Source organism: Salvia hispanica, unplaced genomic scaffold (assembly GCF_023119035.1).
Source record: "Salvia hispanica cultivar TCC Black 2014 unplaced genomic scaffold, UniMelb_Shisp_WGS_1.0 HiC_scaffold_479, whole genome shotgun sequence".
In the NCBI taxonomy this organism is placed as follows: Eukaryota; Viridiplantae; Streptophyta; class Magnoliopsida; order Lamiales; family Lamiaceae; genus Salvia; species Salvia hispanica.
The window spans coordinates 119,467-136,607 of NW_025952222.1; the positions used below are offsets into that span (position 1 = coordinate 119,467).

Here is a 17,141-nt window from a genome sequence, read left to right on the forward strand (position 1 = left end):
AAGAGTATCAGATAACCTTGTAACTGCGATATTTCTAGCTGGATTTGTGACAGAGTACTCCGTGTATCTCTAACTTATCCATTTGACTTGACATTTGCATTGCACTGTTAATAAGATCATCCTCTAGCTCCTGCTCCGAACAACTTTCCTGATAATGAAAATGCATGTAAATGAAGTGACCAATTAGAATAAGAAATATTCAAATAATCCTTTTGAAGCCATGTATCAAGTTCATAAACAATATAGAATAAGCAGCATTTTTCACTCTTAGCATGCTAGGAGTAGTAAAGAGAAGGTAAGTGTGAGTTTAATTTTGGACAAATCAAAGAAGAATTAGTTAATATCGTGAGAAGCAGAAGCTACAACCTTACTACATAATGTAACTGGATTTCTGCTCTGAGTGTGTGTATCCATCCTGAGTCTTCAAAGGGGTGAATCACTGATGGGCGATACACACCCCTTTGAACTATGCGACTTAAGATCTCGTTCTTAACTTGTGGTACCCTCAAGGAAGGTGAGACCGGGAGGAATCCTAGTTTGGATGAACTTGGGGTTGATATTGAATTACATGAACTAGGCGGAGAAAAGGTCATGTTCATCTCTTGCAAACCCTAGATAGGAAAGGACTCCCAGAACTATGCGGTGAAAAGGTCTCATTCATAACTTGTGATACCCTTGAGGGCGGTGAGACAGGGAGGTTCTGTCCGTGTTCAGATGATCTTGGGGTTGATAGTATGGGATTCCCTAAACTATGCGGAGAGGAGATCTCATTCATAACGTCTGATACCCTCAAGGAAGGCAAGATAGGGAAGTTATGTTCATGTTCTGATGATATTGGAGTTGAAAGTATTGGATTTCCTACATCGTCGGGATTCATGGCACTGTCAAGTTTCTCTTGCTGCTGTTTCTCAAGATGAACCTAATTCAAGCATCAAGTTAAACACAGTTATTAGTTACTATTCTGCCAACCAATGCAGAATCAAACAGTTTCTGATACACTTGAGAGCAACCTGACTCGGCAAAATTTCTGGAGCTGCTTCATTTTCAAATGAATTTTTGGGCTGATGTATGTGATTCCCTATTATATCCACATGATTTCTCACATTTCTCACATAATCACGATTCTTTTGCCGCGCCTTCTGAACAATAACCTGCATTTAGATAAAACTGTGTTAATACCACACCATATATTGAGCAGGGAAAAACTTTCTGAAGTTACTTAGACCTTTATGGCAAACTTTAGTTCCGGATGACGAGAATGCACAGCTTCAAAGAAGACAGCTCCTTCTTCACAAGGGAGAGGAATAGAGGGAACAGTGCAACATCCATTGAGGAACCTGTATTTCACAGACTCATCAATGCGAAATGATCTGCACTTGATTGTCAGAGTATGAGACTGCCCATGTTTATCGTCATCGTGGATCCTTTCATCAACCTTTCCTTCAGAATCAACAATCTCAAATGCAACATCCTTTAACAGGGAACCTGCTTCATAGTTCATGAAAACCTGCCACCAAGAAACAGTTAATGTATAGAAGCAAAAATATTATGGAAATGTATCTTTAAATAGAAGCCTTTAGTTATGTTATTTTTCATTTTCCTTCCTCTTCTATACTTGCCTAAAAACAAAGCAGCTCAGATGAAAAAGATACAAACCTTTTGCAGTGCTCGTAGCTCTCTTACTTCTGTCTGAAACCGCAGCTCAAAAATAACTCCGTCTTTTGACATTACACTAAGCATAACTTCATGCCAAAAAAAGCAACGATTACTACTAGTCTACGTGATGATTGATGTGCATAATGATTGAAAAGGATATGCATAGATAGTGAGTAATGGGATATTAAGAAAACAGACAGGTTCCGACCTCTTTTGCCATATCCGGCAGAAACTTTAAGAAGATTGCTCAGATCAACGCTGGCCATTAGCATCAACCTATCGATGAGAGATGTTAAAACTCAAAAGTATGGAAAACAAAAAAAAATCCGGAGAGATGAAAAGTAATAAGGGCAGGGCAGAAGATATAAGCTCTGATAACTGAGTTATACTATGTCCTTATTAGATCAATTTGCAGTTGGTGAAGAAACATTGTGATAGGGTTAAAATGTTTCAATCATATACTACAATTATTTCTACTAGATATACAGTTAATTGTTCAGAACTCAGTTCAGCATTTGTACCACAAGCCAAACAATTTATATTTGACCTTGGCATTGGTGAAACTAATGCCGCGACTTTCAAATTATTAACATAGATGGTGTTTGTTCGTAAAGGTTATAGTAATAAAGCAGTTGAATCTGGAAAGTGTAGTTGATATATGATAACCGAGCAGCCCTTTGAAACCAGTTAGCAGACCTTCTTTTTACTCTCCATAACAAGACCACAGTTGATTCCACTTCCATCTTGAATGGACAACCCATCTAATCTTAGCAAAATGAGGTCATTTTCTTTTAGATGGTTGCCATATTCATCAAACACCTGTAATATAATGAAAATTTCCATCAGCTTAGCAGTTGACGCAATCCATATCGTGTTATTAGTTAGCTACATCATTCACCTACTCAAAAGGAAAAGGAACATGAGAAGAATAACATTAATAACTGTAAATCACAAGCCATGGAAAACTATAGTCATGACAGGCGTACTTCTAGTGCAAGTTCCTTGATAATCTGGCCAGGAAGTAACTGTTTTCGTAGTTCAGTTGGATGCACAGTGATCTTTTTCGGAGGTGCGGGCATAACTGTCAAGAGGAAGTGCTCCAGTAAGAAATTAATAATGGAAAATAAACAGAAAGGGGACATCTTACTTCACATGTTCATATCAATATTCTTTGAAACATAGAATCTAGACCAAGAAAAACAAAAACAAAGATACCTCGACATGTTAAAGCAACTTTGCTTCATAATTTGGCCTGATATGATCTAATTCACTGCTTGAAATGAAAATATCCTACAGAATTAAGAGCTTATGAGTAAAGGCATCAGCAAACAAACACATCAGGAGGCACTTAAAAACTACCTTAATTTTCATAGTTAACTTGTCTGGTGTAATTTCCACTTTCTTTCTACAATCTTGAGCAAGATTTCTACCATTTGAGGTGAGCTTGATGAGCAAGTCTGGAAAACCTTTAAATCTGATGCGTTTCTTGTGTTCATCAAGGCAAACTACAGATAGAGTTCTGCAACAAGAACCCACCCTGTCCAAAAAAATACAGAGATCGAATCATTTGGCAGTGGATTAAGGGTTCGAGTTTTCTTCATTTACTGAAAGTTCAAATTATATTCTGTAGTAGTTCTGTTACACAAAAGAGGTTATTATAGTTCGAGACAACTTTTGCACCAAATCTAAAATTAGCTCTACCACATTAGGAAGAAGTACTTTACAGAACAAGTTTATAGTAAAACAAAATAAAGTGAAACTGCAGAAGTAAGAACAAGGAAAAAACATGGCCCTGTATGCAAGATGCCACCATGAACTGCAGCAAGCATGCCAAAATGACAGTTATAACTGCATTTATAACTCTTAAATGTTTATTCAACAAGAAAAGAATGATATAGAAATATTATTAAAGAAAAACAAGATATCAATTCATGATATATTAATGACATATGTCCATCCCCTACCTTACGGTGTACGGTTCATTTTCATCATGATTTAAGACTACCCATCTGCCTATTCCATATGGCCCCTGAACTTGCACCTTATGTTCAAGTTTAATATCCTTGATATCTTTCTGATAAAAGAAATGAGCAACAAATTAGAGCAAATAAGATTGGCAATTTCATTGTCATAGCTTGAGAAAGTTGGCTACCAGTGAAAATGAACAAGTTAAGATGCCAGGCTCCTCACATAGCAGGCGCTGTCTCGAGCCCAATGGAAATATATATAGACCATGAAGCCCCTTATAGGATTCAGGTGGATGCCTCACAGAATAAGCATGCTCCCTATTTCCAGCTTCACCATCACTAGCTCTCTGTTTGATCGATTTCTAGAATCATTTCCTGATTATCTCTAACAATGAACTTTTGGTCCAATCTCTTAGAGCTATTTCCATTATTAAAAGAACACGGACGTACAACAGCAACAATGTTATCCGGAAGAAAATCTCCGGCATTTAGTAGACTAGGCAATCCCTGTAAAAAGAAAAGAGAAATGTTTTATTTTAAATAGCCCAAGACTATAAAGTTCAATGTTAATTTAAGGCATTAATGAGGTGTTCAAATGTCATACACAAAAAATTAAGATATGTTATGTGACTGTGTCAGTGTCTTAGTAAGTCAAAGGAGAGGAAGAGACAGGACAAATAGCTAATCCAAATATGCATTTACATAAAACAATTTCATAGCTAACCCCATCAATCTCCAATTCTTGGCAATCGGCCTGACTTAATAAATCTATGGCAGCAGGCAATTTCTGCTTGAACGCCTCAAGCTTTGCTTTCCATTCAATGTCATCAACAGGTAAGCACTGCATCACAACTTAATTAAATTTCATACTACAAATGGAATTAAAAATCACAAAGCGAACAATATTCAAATTACATGCCTAACCTTGTCAGAATCAATTATTCTTATTGGAAACACGCAAGAGTCGTTAATGTCAATAGTGCAGTTCCCTCCTAACTAAAAGATGGCATGCTTTTTCTTCGGAAGACCAAGTGGCCTATTATCAGAAGGAAAGTCCAATAACAGGAACTATGTCAAGTTCCAATTCAGCCAGAAATGTACAAAAGAATTGATTATTTCATTCAAATATAATTGAAATCACCTACCTGCAAATTAGTCGAGCCTCGCCTGATTAGATACAGATACTCATTAGATGACGATAATAGAAATATGAAGAAAGAATGATGTCTTAAGCATTATTTTCAAAGCATCTAGTTGACTGAGATAATAATGATTAGCAATTCATTATGATCATAGACATCATAGACCACAGCTTCACCAGTGAATCTCTTTGATAGTACTTGAAACAAATCACTCAAAATTAAAATTCACTAACCAGAAGCATCCCTTGAAGCCCTTCCAAGATGACATACTCAAGTGTGGCATACACATTGTTGTTATGGCATCCAGCACACGCTCCCCTTAAAATTTTGATATTCATACCAGCTTTCCAAAATATGCCCTTCCTCTGGATCTCTTTATGAACCCTCAGCACTAGAATGTTCCGATAATCATTACATTAGTAGGTGACAAGACGCATACAAGAACGTGGAAACTGAATCCACGGCAATTGGATTTCTATGTAGAGCCCAGAGCGATTGATATCACATAGAACTACAATGAAGGACTATAGAATTGACATCATTGCCATATATAAAGCTTACCACTAGATTTGAGGTCGAGCTTTTTATTCTTTTTCTCCTTCGAAGCACCAACAATAAGTATGGGTTCATCCAGGCCATCATCAGTTTCCTCGTCATAGATCATGCATTTCCATAATCCAATCATTATATAGCGTCTGTAGCTGACCGAATGTCAAAGCCTTTCCATCTCTAGAGATTTTGACTTGCACCTCTACATAAAAACAAGAATACAAGATAAAAGTCTCACACATGTAAACACAGCACAGAAACTCTTGAATGTTAGTAGTAATATTTTTCTTTCAAAATTGTTTATCAAGAAGACAGGAACATTTGGCATGAATTACCTTTTCTATCATCATCTGATCTCTTGCCAAAGTTCTTTAGAGCCTTGGTGTAGGGGTGATGGTGGGCTAAATCTGTCTGAAATATATAAAAAGTGGGCTGAGACATAACAGTAGGTTGCATAAAACTGAGTAATAAATGAGCCTTCAAAAGTATGGTTAAAAGGAATAGGTATCAAAATCAAACTTATTTTGAATATACATGTGTACGCATACATAAGTTCATATCAGAGAAAATCAAGCATGACTTCCAATATGATTGTACTTTAAAATTTAACTATGGAACATAATGCATACTATTTGTTAGAAACACAATAAAGTCCTTATATGTGATAAAAGTGAATACTGAAGCTTGGGAGAGAAATGATAAATCCACAATAATGGAAATAAGTCCACATAAATCCAATAACTACTTAAAATACTAAGTTTCCCTAATCCCTCAGTGAGTATTCATACTTATGAGGTTTTGGGATTGAAGCCGGAATCAGTATCTGCATCCAAAACCAAGTACGCATCTTTTTTATAATACACATAAATGTATAATACTTTTTATACCATGTATATCAAAATTTCAGAGAAACTCATGTATCCTAAAGTTCTGAAAATTACCTATGAAACATTTCACTCTAGAGCAGAATCTCATAAGAATCTTAGCTCTTTCACCTACTTTATGTTTGGCTCCATAAAAGGAAGCAAACCCTGTCAAGAAGGAAATGTCAGTTTAAGCCACGTAACTCACCAAAATTTGAAGTTCATTTTCTGAAGCATAACATCATTCACAACTTTGGGTGGATTTAGTTATCGTAACAGCAATCGGTCCTTGGACAATGCAGCAGACCTTATTCATAAAGTAAGATAACCAGTACAAATTTTCCAAACAAAATGAGAATTTAAAGATATCCTCAACTAACCCAGCGAACGTCTGGCAGGAGACGGCCCAACCTTCAACAGATACATGACTGAAGCTTTCAAAGCTCTCTTGATTCCACAATGATCTTCATTTAACTTATCAAGTATCATCTGATACTTTCTGTACCCTGCAACCAACCAAATGCAGAAATATCATATGCCAGCACAAGTATATGATTGCATATTTAATGCCAATAACTGAAAGAGTATGCACAGACCCCAACTATGGGAAAGTAAACACACTTCAGACTTGCATTTGCTGTAGCAGACACTCTTTTATCTGGGGATCAGATAATTATATGAAGCAATAATCAGTTATCATCATTATGTGACAAAAACTAATTCCTAATGTTATCGGACTTGATATTATAACATGAATATAATCCTTTGATAATAACCAAATAAGTTAACTTACTTTGACCAGCCAATGTAGAAGAATCTGCAGTGGTACTAAATTGAACTTGCACGACAAATTGGGACCATTACATGAGTGCATGTTTGTAGTGGCAACTTCCCCACCTTGTATTCCAGCTAAGTCCATCTCATTTACCTGAAGCAATCCCAGTTTTAGAACTAACAATCCCAAGTAGGAAGCATGTACTGAAACAAATTGAGCAATCTTAACTTGTGGACATTTAACTCAATTCAGTAAATAGGATGATAGACGCATTTCAGATGTTCAATGTCAAGAAAACCATCGAGAAAATATACCCCAAAAGTGGAAAGAAAGTCCTAAAAATCACCTCAAATATAATCGGTCTACTTGTCTTTCCTGACATTTCATCACACTGTTTATCCAGAAAAAAAAAATCAGTGAACTATACTATATAAAAAATGAGGTCATTGATCTTGAAAAGATAATTTAATGAATACACAACATTGGAAAAACTTGTTTTATATAATGTTACAGCACCAGAAATACATCTAATGATTATGTCCCTTTTTGTATAAAGACAATTAACCTGGATATAAGGAAAGTATATGTCCTTCAATTTACATCGCAATTGCCTTATGTACAGATTCTTCACTTTTTGGCTTGGGATCAAATATTTCAACCTGGCAAAAAAAAATAACACTAGATCAACAATGAGTAACATGAAGTAATGAACATTAAATTTTCTCATATTGGAAATATGGGACTGTTATTATTGCACTTAGATAGAAAATGAAAAAAAAAGGTTTTTAAACTCTATGAAAAACTCTCTATGAAAGACTGATAAGGGAAGCTCACTTTTGTGAAGCTTCCATGTGGAGAATTTCAGATTTTCATCTTTCAAAGGATCTCTAATACCTCCTTTGGTCTGCAGGAAACACATGATTTATCATACTAATAAATTGTACGAGAACAAATGGAAATCTAATAAAGAAAAAAATGTGCAACAATCGATCACCTTCCAGCAGTTTTCCAGATGGGAGGCACTTACTAATGCTTCTCTTTCCATGTGTAATGTAAATACCTTGTTACTTTGCTTTGTCTTTGAAGAAACAACAGCTCGCCTGCAGTAGTGTTTTAAAAAGAATACAAAGGAAGCAAAGAAATAAACAACAAGAAAACACTGTGAACGAGATGCTTCATATTTTTATGGGTAAAAATGAACAGTTCACATAGCTTATACCTTCCCAAACACATTGCCGCTACTGGACCACCATAACCAAACATTCCAAAGAAAGGCTGTGATCCAATAAAAATGCAAAGAAAAATGAGACTTTTGGAAATTATAAAAAAAATTGACAAGAAGCTGGTACCATTAGATATGGAGGTTCTCCCCTATTGCTTTTTCTCTCATGGAGCGGTGAAGAGATGCTCCCATTTTTCCCTTGACAATAAATAAAATACAGCAATCATAAGCAGGGAAAGCACATTAACCATAAGTAGATAGGTGGTAGGCATCAAACTGAATGTTTGTGTAACCCTTGCTAGATGCACAAGGAAGTGTTAGAAGTCCAATTAAGTAAAGTTCTTGAAGTTAAAGAATTATCACCCAAAGTACTTGGAAACATGAGGAGAAGATATAATAAAATTGTAAATCATTGGTTTAACTATTTACAGACAGCTATTCTTCAAAATAGCGAGGATAGAAACACAAGTTTCTATTGATACAGGAAAATAAATCTAGTTATTTTCAGCATGGCCTTGAGATGCTTGTGATTCATTATTCCCCCAAGCAATCCAGTTATGCAAATATTAAGATGAAACCCCTTTTTTCTTATTATTTTTGATACTAGAAACGGGAAAAAACAGTGAATCTGTACAAAATATTTTAGCATTTGAACCTTGCATAATGCACCAAAGAAAAGGGAAAAGGCATAGATTGGAGGAAAAACACAAAATCTTCGACAAAAATTGAGGACAAAAGCTCAACCAAAATATTGAAATAGAAAATGAAATGTTCTAACAACTAAACTCCCCAAAGCATTTATGTTATGCTATACCACTTATATGTTCCCATTAGCACCATCCATTCCTGGACCTGAGTCAAAAATAAAATTTTCCCAGGCTCCAATTACACTGTAAATAAGGCAATTACTAAACAAGATCAAAAAATTGGGAAGATATGAGAAATCTGAATCTGCAACATTAAAGAAATCAATTGACCATGATATAAAAGCAAAAAAATGAACATTTAGAGCCTATGATGCAATAAAATCCTTTTCTTCTTTTTCCTTTGCCATTGGACCATAAAGCTTGAGGGGAAATTTTCCCGATAAAGAGATCAACTTAATACAGAGGAAAAAAAAGCAAAACCAAATTTCATGCTTATATGGTCAGCCAGAGCTGTTTCACATGTATAATCATCGGGTAACTTTTGCAAATCGGTATCTGGGGTAAGATCCCACATGTCCTGCACATCCAAACAATAAAGTGACATGATCAAACTGAAAGAAAAAATTAGCAACAAAAGCACTTGGTGATCATAAATCAGACCACCTTAACAACCCGAAAAAATTTAATGATTAAAAAAAGCAAAAATGAAATATACCTCATATTCATCTGGCTCTAGGGATCCATCCTGCATCAAGAAGAATACACAAATCATAACACCATTACTTGAAACAAAAATAAACAGAACAAATTGTGGTGACAAAATCTCACATGAAGCCAAAGCAAGTGCCAGATGTTGGGCAAGAATTTCTGGAAATCTATTTTGAGTTTTATCTTATTTTCTTGTGTATCTGTGAAGTGTAGGTCCTGGTAGTCCCAATTGATTTTTCTCTTTTGTCCCAAGGACGTCTTCTGGTTGCTAGAAGAGAATATTCTCTTCTAACTATACCAATGAACTTCTCAATTGGCATCTCTTTGCGCAGCTCACTCTTTTTGAGCTCCACAGCAGTGCCATTGGAAGTAGTACGAAACCTGTATACCATTTCACACCCATCATCTTTGGCTTGAACAGTCCCACTTGAACTTTTTCCCGTGTCTCTTCACGGGGCCTTTTGTTCAACTTCATGGGGTGTCATTACCTTCATTCACCAAGAATTCATTAGAAACCCCTTTTTCAAAATCACATCTACCTTAATATGAACTAAATCAGTGTATTAATTTCATGAAGTAACACCTCATCAAGGTTCTTTGCTATTTGCATGAAAAGAAAGACAATTACTTGGAACGGTAAAAAATAAGTTGGATATATATTTCAGTCATCTCACTAACATTCTTGCATACTCTCTGAACAAGTCAGAATACGACATAACAACGATGCCATTTGCAAGTGAAACATTTTTAATCCTCATAGCCCAACCTAAAACAACTCAGGGAAATATCTAAAATTGAAGCTAAAAAAAATTTTCCACATTCACAAGAAACAAAAAATCATCAAAAAACATAGCATAATTCATGATCAAGTAACAAGCACAAACATTCATATAAAAGTTCAGGATACAGAGCTTCAGCCTCTAGATGAAACTTCCATAAGCTCGTTAACTCTTGCGTACAACTTACACACCTTCACATTGTCAAAAACATCACCATACAAATCCACAACAGGCCGACTCTTTCTGGCCCCCCCACATGACGCCTCATGAGGCCCTTTTTCGTTCCTGAGAGGAGACTTCGAGTCATCTGCCACAACAATGGTGCTTATCAAATCAACGCACAATTTCAAAAAATAGCATCTATTTAGTTTATATGACATTTCAACTGTAAAACAACACGAAAGCATAAAAAAACTTCGTATCCACGATAGAAAACAACCTTTTCCAGGTAAACAATTTTTTTTGTCAAAGCAGAGTAATTATTTGGATGAATCATTTTTAACCAAACCAATGCACGGTTTCAAAAAGTAGCATCTGATTAGGTTATTCAACATTTCAACAACAAAACAACACAGGAACATGAAAAATCTGCAAATCTACGACAGAAACAACCTTCAAAGCACCAGCAGCTGGTAATCATTTAGATAAATCATTTTTAACCAAAAATTCTTCAATAAATCAAACGATTATGCTAAAAGTACGACACAAAAGAAGACACAAACAAATAGCAACAAAATCGGCTCACAATTCCACAAAAACAAACCCCCCCTCTGCCTGTCCTTTTTCTGATCTTTTTCTGCGTGTGCGTGGGAGTGATTTTGGAGAAGAGGAAGTGTGATTTTAGTGAGGAGGATTTTGAGGTGCGTGAAAGTTGGGGTGGTGGCGAAGCTTCCTCTGCATGAAATGGGAAGAAAAGACTGAGAAAAGATGGAATGCGAAACGCTCTTTTACATTCCATTTTTAGTAAAAATTGGATTAAGATTTAATCCCATTTTAATCGGCTATTGGCTAATTGTCTTGTCGAATAGATTTTGTGGAAATTTTGACAAGACTTTCTAATTTTTAAAAGATAATGAAATGGTTATGAAAGATGATTTAGTTGTATATAGAGTATTTATTTTTATAGAAATGAAATGTATAAAAGAAAAAGTAATGTCATAATTCATTGTGGAGATTAGAACGATTTGTGAAATTGTGCAGAGGGAAAATTGTTAGATGTGATTGATTATATATTTTTAATTTAAAAGTAGTGGCGGATCTAAGATTTGTAGATGGAGGAGAGCGGATATAGTTGTATTTATTGCCTTCGGGGTCAACGTTGGAGGTAAATGATAGGCGGACATGGAAATTTTATGTGGCCAGCTGATCCGCCGTTGTTTATTAGTGTACATAAGGTGTAGTTAGTAATAACATATGAAAGTATTTTGCAATTTATTTTTGTTTGCCTATAATTTTAAGTTTTATGCACATAACGGTTTATTTACTTTGATATATTTTATACGAGTGATAGTATCTGATGATCGATCAATTTCTTTTTGCCGTGGATAGCACACGTAAAATTACATTAATATCAATACTCGGAATAACATAAGTACGTATAAAACAAATAATATTTAATTAATTGAATAGACGATCTTGTTCTACATATTTCCGAAATTCTATTCGATTTGTTGATATTAATGTAATTTTACGTTAGTATTTACGGGAAATATCAATAGTTGGAATAAATAAATAAAAAGAATGTAATTAATAATGTGATTATTTGGAGGAAAAAAAGTGATGAATAATAGGCCACACACAGTCACACTATTTTTTTGTATAATTTCCAATTTTGGGTTAACACTAGTACTAGTACATAAATGTAAAATTGGCACACACTAGCAAATTAGAGTAGCAGTAGCTAGTACGGCTATGAACGACAGGGGGAAGGTCAGTGGCGCAATGCGCACCAGTCACCACCCTCCACGACCAAATTCAAATCCATTATGACAGAATTGGATGAGATTAATTCCCATGAGCTTCAATTATGCACTCTTGGTCAACTCACCATATTTGCATATCAAAATATCAAGTCAATAAATCCGGCATATATATTAGTACCTAATATCATGAATTTTGTCTAATTCTTGTATTTTTTGTGAATTTTAAAAATAATCGAAAATATCATAAACATTAAATTCTAGTCATAGAGGATTGATGTGCTGCGGACCTTTAGGTGAGCACCTTGTAGGGCCCTTTAGGTGAGCACCTTATGACGCAGATGACGTGGAATATCATCACAATTTTGCTCTCTTATTTGATTTTTTATATTAATATTACTATCTCTTTCTATAATTTTTTTTCTTTCTTCTGATCCGAATCTTACGCCTACTTTTATCAATTTTCGAATCATTTAAGAACTTCTCTCTGCAAAATCTCATCTTCATCTTTCCTAACCTTTCTACTATTTCTCGATTTCCCCCTTTTATTTGTATGTTCTAGTTTTTAGGTTATTCTTAAAATAATTTATACTCCATCACTATTAGTTTAGATTAACTGTGGGAATGCTATTATCGTAGATATGACTGCAAAATCTGATATTGGTATTGAAGAGAGAGGATTTGAACAAGTTCATATGCATTAACCATTGGACAATTTATAATTTTATATGCAAGGATCTATGTTTTCATAAATAAATGGAAATAGCTAGAAACTTAAATTGCAGAAACGGATAAACCTACCGAAAGTGTTTAAAACTAGAAATTATTAAGTTTGTGGTTGAAGCAATTTGACGAGGAAGAAAAAAAATTATACTCCGATGTGAGAGACAAGTGTATGAAGAATGAAAGCCTGGTGCAAAGGTTTCATTTGAAGAGAGAGATTGGTAGACGTGGTAGTTGGAATGGGGTGGATGGAAGAGTGAGAGAATTATGGGAAAAGAAGATTGAGAAATGGATGGAAATGGAAGAGTGAGAGAATTACGGGAAAAGAAGAGAGAGAAATCATTGATGATGAGATACCACGTCACTTGTCGCCTACAAAACGCGCACCAAATGGTCCGCAGCATATCAGTTCTCTCTAGTCGTATTTGTTGTTTCCCAACTTAACCTAAATGAGACATTTTTTTGGCAAAAACTTATTTAATGTAGGGAACGGTGAAGATTGTGATATTTTAATAGCTTTTAAAGTTAGGTTTGTAAGTAGGATAAAAAATCTTATAGAGGTGTATTGTTCTTAATTTTTTCTCGTAGCTACGTTAATACGTCTATTAAAAATATTAATATAAATTTAGTTGATATTTTAATACGTTGTGTTTACGTTTAAAATGTCAACGAGTGTATTAAAATGTCAACCAATTTGTGTTGATATTTTAATGTGATCGTGTTGACATTTTTTATCATCGTTGATGAGTTAACAAGTTGGTAATTTAAAAAAAGTTAGCATTATAAGGCGTCCAGTCATGTCTTGTCGTCTTACTTAGTCTCATCTCTTCATTGTTATGGAGTCTTTATCTTTTATCATCTCTTAGCAAAGACTGCATTCCCCATCTCTTAACCATCTCATCCCTTAACTATTCATTCAATTTCATTTTTTATTTTTAATTCCAACAAATTCAATTAATAAAAACACACTTCATTAAACAAAATAAAAATTACAATTTAAAGGCCTAAAAAATTAAAAAATACATAATTAAAATCCTAAAAAAAATTAAAAATACATAATTAAAATCATAAAAAAATTAAAAAAAACACACCATTAAAAAAATTTGGATGAGAATAAAAAAAGTTTTTTACGGTGGATAATTTATGGAATGATTTGGTATTTATAGAAGTGATTGGAGGCTTTAAAAAATTGAATAAAATTTACAAATTTGAAAAAAACGGCTATAAACGGCTAGTATAATTTTTGGAATTTTTTTATATATATTTTTAAAATTTTTGATTTTTCTCTGATTTAAAAAAAATAAAAAAAAATTAATTTTAACGGATATAAACGCGCCCACTCGCGGATCGGGGAGTGGGCGTCCTGCACGAACCACGCTCGCCACGTCGCCAGGCGCGTGGCGAGACGTCAGGCGGCTCTTCGGAAGGAGACAGGGACGAAGTCCGTCTCGTCGAGACGAGATGGAGAGCGCAGCCCCTCTCGATGCGATGCAGTTCTTCGGAGCGAGATAGAGCTGTCGAGACGCGATGCGAATCTCTAACACACCCCAAATCCTATAAATTTAGTTGTGTCAAGCAGGGCGGACCCATGTGGTAGAGAGGAAGGGCTTAAGTTTTCTTTTTTTAAATATTTGAAATATATCTAAATTTAGTGTACATTATTGTGTAAAAGCTATTACAAATGATTTAAAACATCAAAAAATATACTTTGAAACAAAATTTATAAATTTCAACCGTAACGATATTTTTTCCGATCAGCCCTAAGGTCAAGTATGAGATAAAAAGACATGAATGTTAGTCGGATATGATGATTGACCCGTCATGAGATTATTTTATAGGAGCATCATTTTTAAAGTTTATGGAAATGACATAATTTGGCCAAAGTTCGTGACTTTATGAACTAATATCCCTAATTTTAGTTGTAAATTGCACTTCATTTGTATTGTGTTACTAGATAATAGATTCATAGGAGTATTCATTTTCGAGACGTTCCTAACACAAAAAAACATTCCGAAAATCTTATATGCGTGAGTATTGGTAGGAAACATCACTTTCAAAGGAAGCTCAACAATTGGATTTCAACCAAAATCAGAATATATGGCCATTTATTACCAAATAAACTAAAAAAAAACATTCCGAAAGTTTTACTCACTCCGTCAAATTTATAGCACGTTTAGTTATAATTGAGTTTTAAGTAATTGGTGGAGTGTGTAATTAATGAAGTGAGATGGTGGAGTGTGTAATAAATGAGTGAGTTGGTTGAAGGTGAGTCCTTATTGACTTTTAGGTTTTTAATTTTTGTTTTGGTTTGGTTTATTTTGTGTTGATAATGACATTTGGGTATAATTTTAGTGAATAATGGAGTAAATTTTATATCCAAATATGGAAAATTTTAAATGTGACTATAAATGTGGGACGGACTTTTATGACGAAAATGTACTATAAACTGAGCGGAGGAGTATTATTCTCCCAAAAATACTAATCTAAAATCTTATAATGGGAACTTACCTTGGAAGATGGGCCTCACATTTTATGCATCACAAAACAAACTACTTAGTTAATTGGTAGAGTATAATGTTTAAACATAATCATTAAATACCTTTTAATGGAAGTAAAATACAGTAATCCGAGTCTACATAAATTAGGGCCTTCATTTAATTTTTATCTTTTAGTGACTCAACTGCAATTTTAAGATCTCAAAACTGGTTGTGAAAATGAAACTCCACAGCTCATATAACTTAATTAAAAAATTTATGTCAATCCTTCTTTTCCATATAAGTATTCTATTGTATTTTCAATGCAGTAGTTCACATGCTACACAAACATAGTCCAATTTTTAAGATAAAACAATGGTAATTATGGAATAATTCTTACAATACTTATTTGAAAAGTGAAAATAATGGTAAGTGTGGAATACTCCTTACAGCACAATACTTGTTTAAAAAGTGGGAAAAAAAAGAACGTTTAATTTTGAAAGACGGTTTAGTTATACAAAGTCTTTTCTGCATTTATTTTTATAGGAAAATAGATGCCACAAAAATTGATTGAGTGACACAATTAGTATCCTCATGTTCAAAAATGTACATTATGATACATAATTCGAGAGTTGTATAACTATAAATCTATAATAACGACCATTTAACTTACCATTGTCATTTCATAGTATTAAATATTCTTTATGTATATTTATTATACTATATAATTGAGCCAATGTTTGATTAGGTACAAAAAATTGACATTTATCTTAGCATGCTGTATAATACTTTCTAAGTTGTGAGACATTTCTTTTGCCCCCAGTTTTATAGGAATGAAAAAAAATAGAGAGAAAAGTAAGAAAGATGGTGATGTAGGAGAGAAATAGAAGGTTGCTTTATCCCAAAAAAAAGAGAAATATCTCACTTATAGTGGGAGTAAAAAAGATTAATGGGGCAGAGAAGAAGATATAATGACCACAATGAATTATGATGACATTTTTTAAAATAAACTCATTTTGTTACGTTGTTACAATTCGTTTCCTTTAATTTACGATAAACCCCGGAACTTTCTAACTTTGCCATTGTGGTCCTATACTCCTATATATTTCATAATTATAATACTCTTGTTTAGAGATAATTAAAATTTGAAATTTCCCTCTTGTGATCTTGTAAATTCAATTTTCAATTATTGGAGTACAATATATGTTTATTTTCTAGTACTCCCATATAATTAGATAGTATCTTTGATTGTTTTACATTTTTAAATTGAGATGGATATATTTTAAACTAAATGGTGTGTAATTTGTACATATCTTTTATGTCTAATACCCCTTTAATTACCTTTTGTAGACTCCACCAAGTAATCATTCAACTGTTATTGGTAGCTTTATCTTTTGATGGAATCTTATGTTAAATGGCGAAAAAAATAGTTAAAATTATTGCAAATTAGTTTAGTTCTTAGCCAATGACTATATTTTGGTACACCACCTATTTGTTTATTGATGTTTGTAGGTGAATGTCACTTTTTGGGCCCCACACCAACTCCTAAATATAGTTAGATAAACTTTTAGTCACAATTTTGTAATCAAATTTTTTTATCATATTTTTTTCATCCATTAGACCATTACTAATAATCTTCCTTGTTTTCCCCTCATCTATGAAAATTACTACTACTTCATTTCAATTTTTGATAACATGATCCAGTAGCCTTTTATCT

General features: G+C 33.9%; 2 protein-coding genes and 1 long non-coding RNA gene across 3 annotated transcripts; all 3 read right to left on the reverse strand.

The window, feature by feature from the left end:
* Positions 1-595: 595 nt before the first annotated feature.
* LOC125199366 (structural maintenance of chromosomes flexible hinge domain-containing protein GMI1-like) lies at positions 596-1,922 on the reverse strand. The gene is made up of 5 exons (XM_048097404.1): positions 1,865-1,922; positions 1,657-1,742; positions 1,226-1,507; positions 1,011-1,151; positions 596-919 (listed from the first exon to the last, which is right to left on the reverse strand). The coding sequence occupies exons 1-5, from the start codon at positions 1,920-1,922 to the stop codon at positions 596-598; spliced, it is 891 nt and encodes a 296-aa protein (XP_047953361.1).
* A 1,142-nt stretch (positions 1,923-3,064) lies between these two features.
* Positions 3,065-3,885, reverse strand: LOC125199357. The gene is made up of 3 exons (XR_007172577.1): positions 3,809-3,885; positions 3,621-3,730; positions 3,065-3,193 (listed from the first exon to the last, which is right to left on the reverse strand). It is a non-coding gene; the product is annotated as an uncharacterized LOC125199357 (long non-coding RNA).
* Positions 3,886-3,962: 77 nt separating this feature from the next.
* On the reverse strand, positions 3,963-5,054 carry LOC125199368 (structural maintenance of chromosomes flexible hinge domain-containing protein GMI1-like). Its single transcript, XM_048097405.1, has 5 exons — positions 4,999-5,054; positions 4,769-4,790; positions 4,548-4,619; positions 4,348-4,464; positions 3,963-4,130 (listed from the first exon to the last, which is right to left on the reverse strand). Exons 1-5 carry the CDS (start codon positions 5,052-5,054, stop codon positions 3,963-3,965), a joined length of 435 nt encoding a protein of 144 aa, XP_047953362.1.
* Positions 5,055-17,141: the final 12,087 nt, after the last annotated feature.

What these genes read in the sequence shown, in the direction of transcription:
- LOC125199368 (XM_048097405.1), bottom strand. Translation starts at nt 5,054, where the DNA reads ATGTGTATGCCACACTTGAGTATGTCATCTTGGAAGGGCTTCAAGGGA. An exon ending in GAATAATTGATTCTGACAAG is followed by an intron (nt 4,465 to 4,547) that starts GTTAGGCATGTA and finishes GTTGTGATGCAG; the next exon opens with TGCTTACCTGTTGATGACAT. An exon ending in AAGAATTGGAGATTGATGGG is followed by an intron (nt 4,131 to 4,347) that starts GTTAGCTATGAA and finishes TTCTTTTTACAG; the next exon opens with GGATTGCCTAGTCTACTAAA.
- LOC125199366 (XM_048097404.1), bottom strand. Translation starts at nt 1,922, where the DNA reads ATGGCCAGCGTTGATCTGAGCAATCTTCTTAAAGTTTCTGCCGGATAT. An exon ending in AACTAAAGTTTGCCATAAAG is followed by an intron (nt 1,152 to 1,225) that starts GTCTAAGTAACT and finishes ATCTAAATGCAG; the next exon opens with GTTATTGTTCAGAAGGCGCG. An exon ending in CAGAAATTTTGCCGAGTCAG is followed by an intron (nt 920 to 1,010) that starts GTTGCTCTCAAG and finishes TGCTTGAATTAG; the next exon opens with GTTCATCTTGAGAAACAGCA.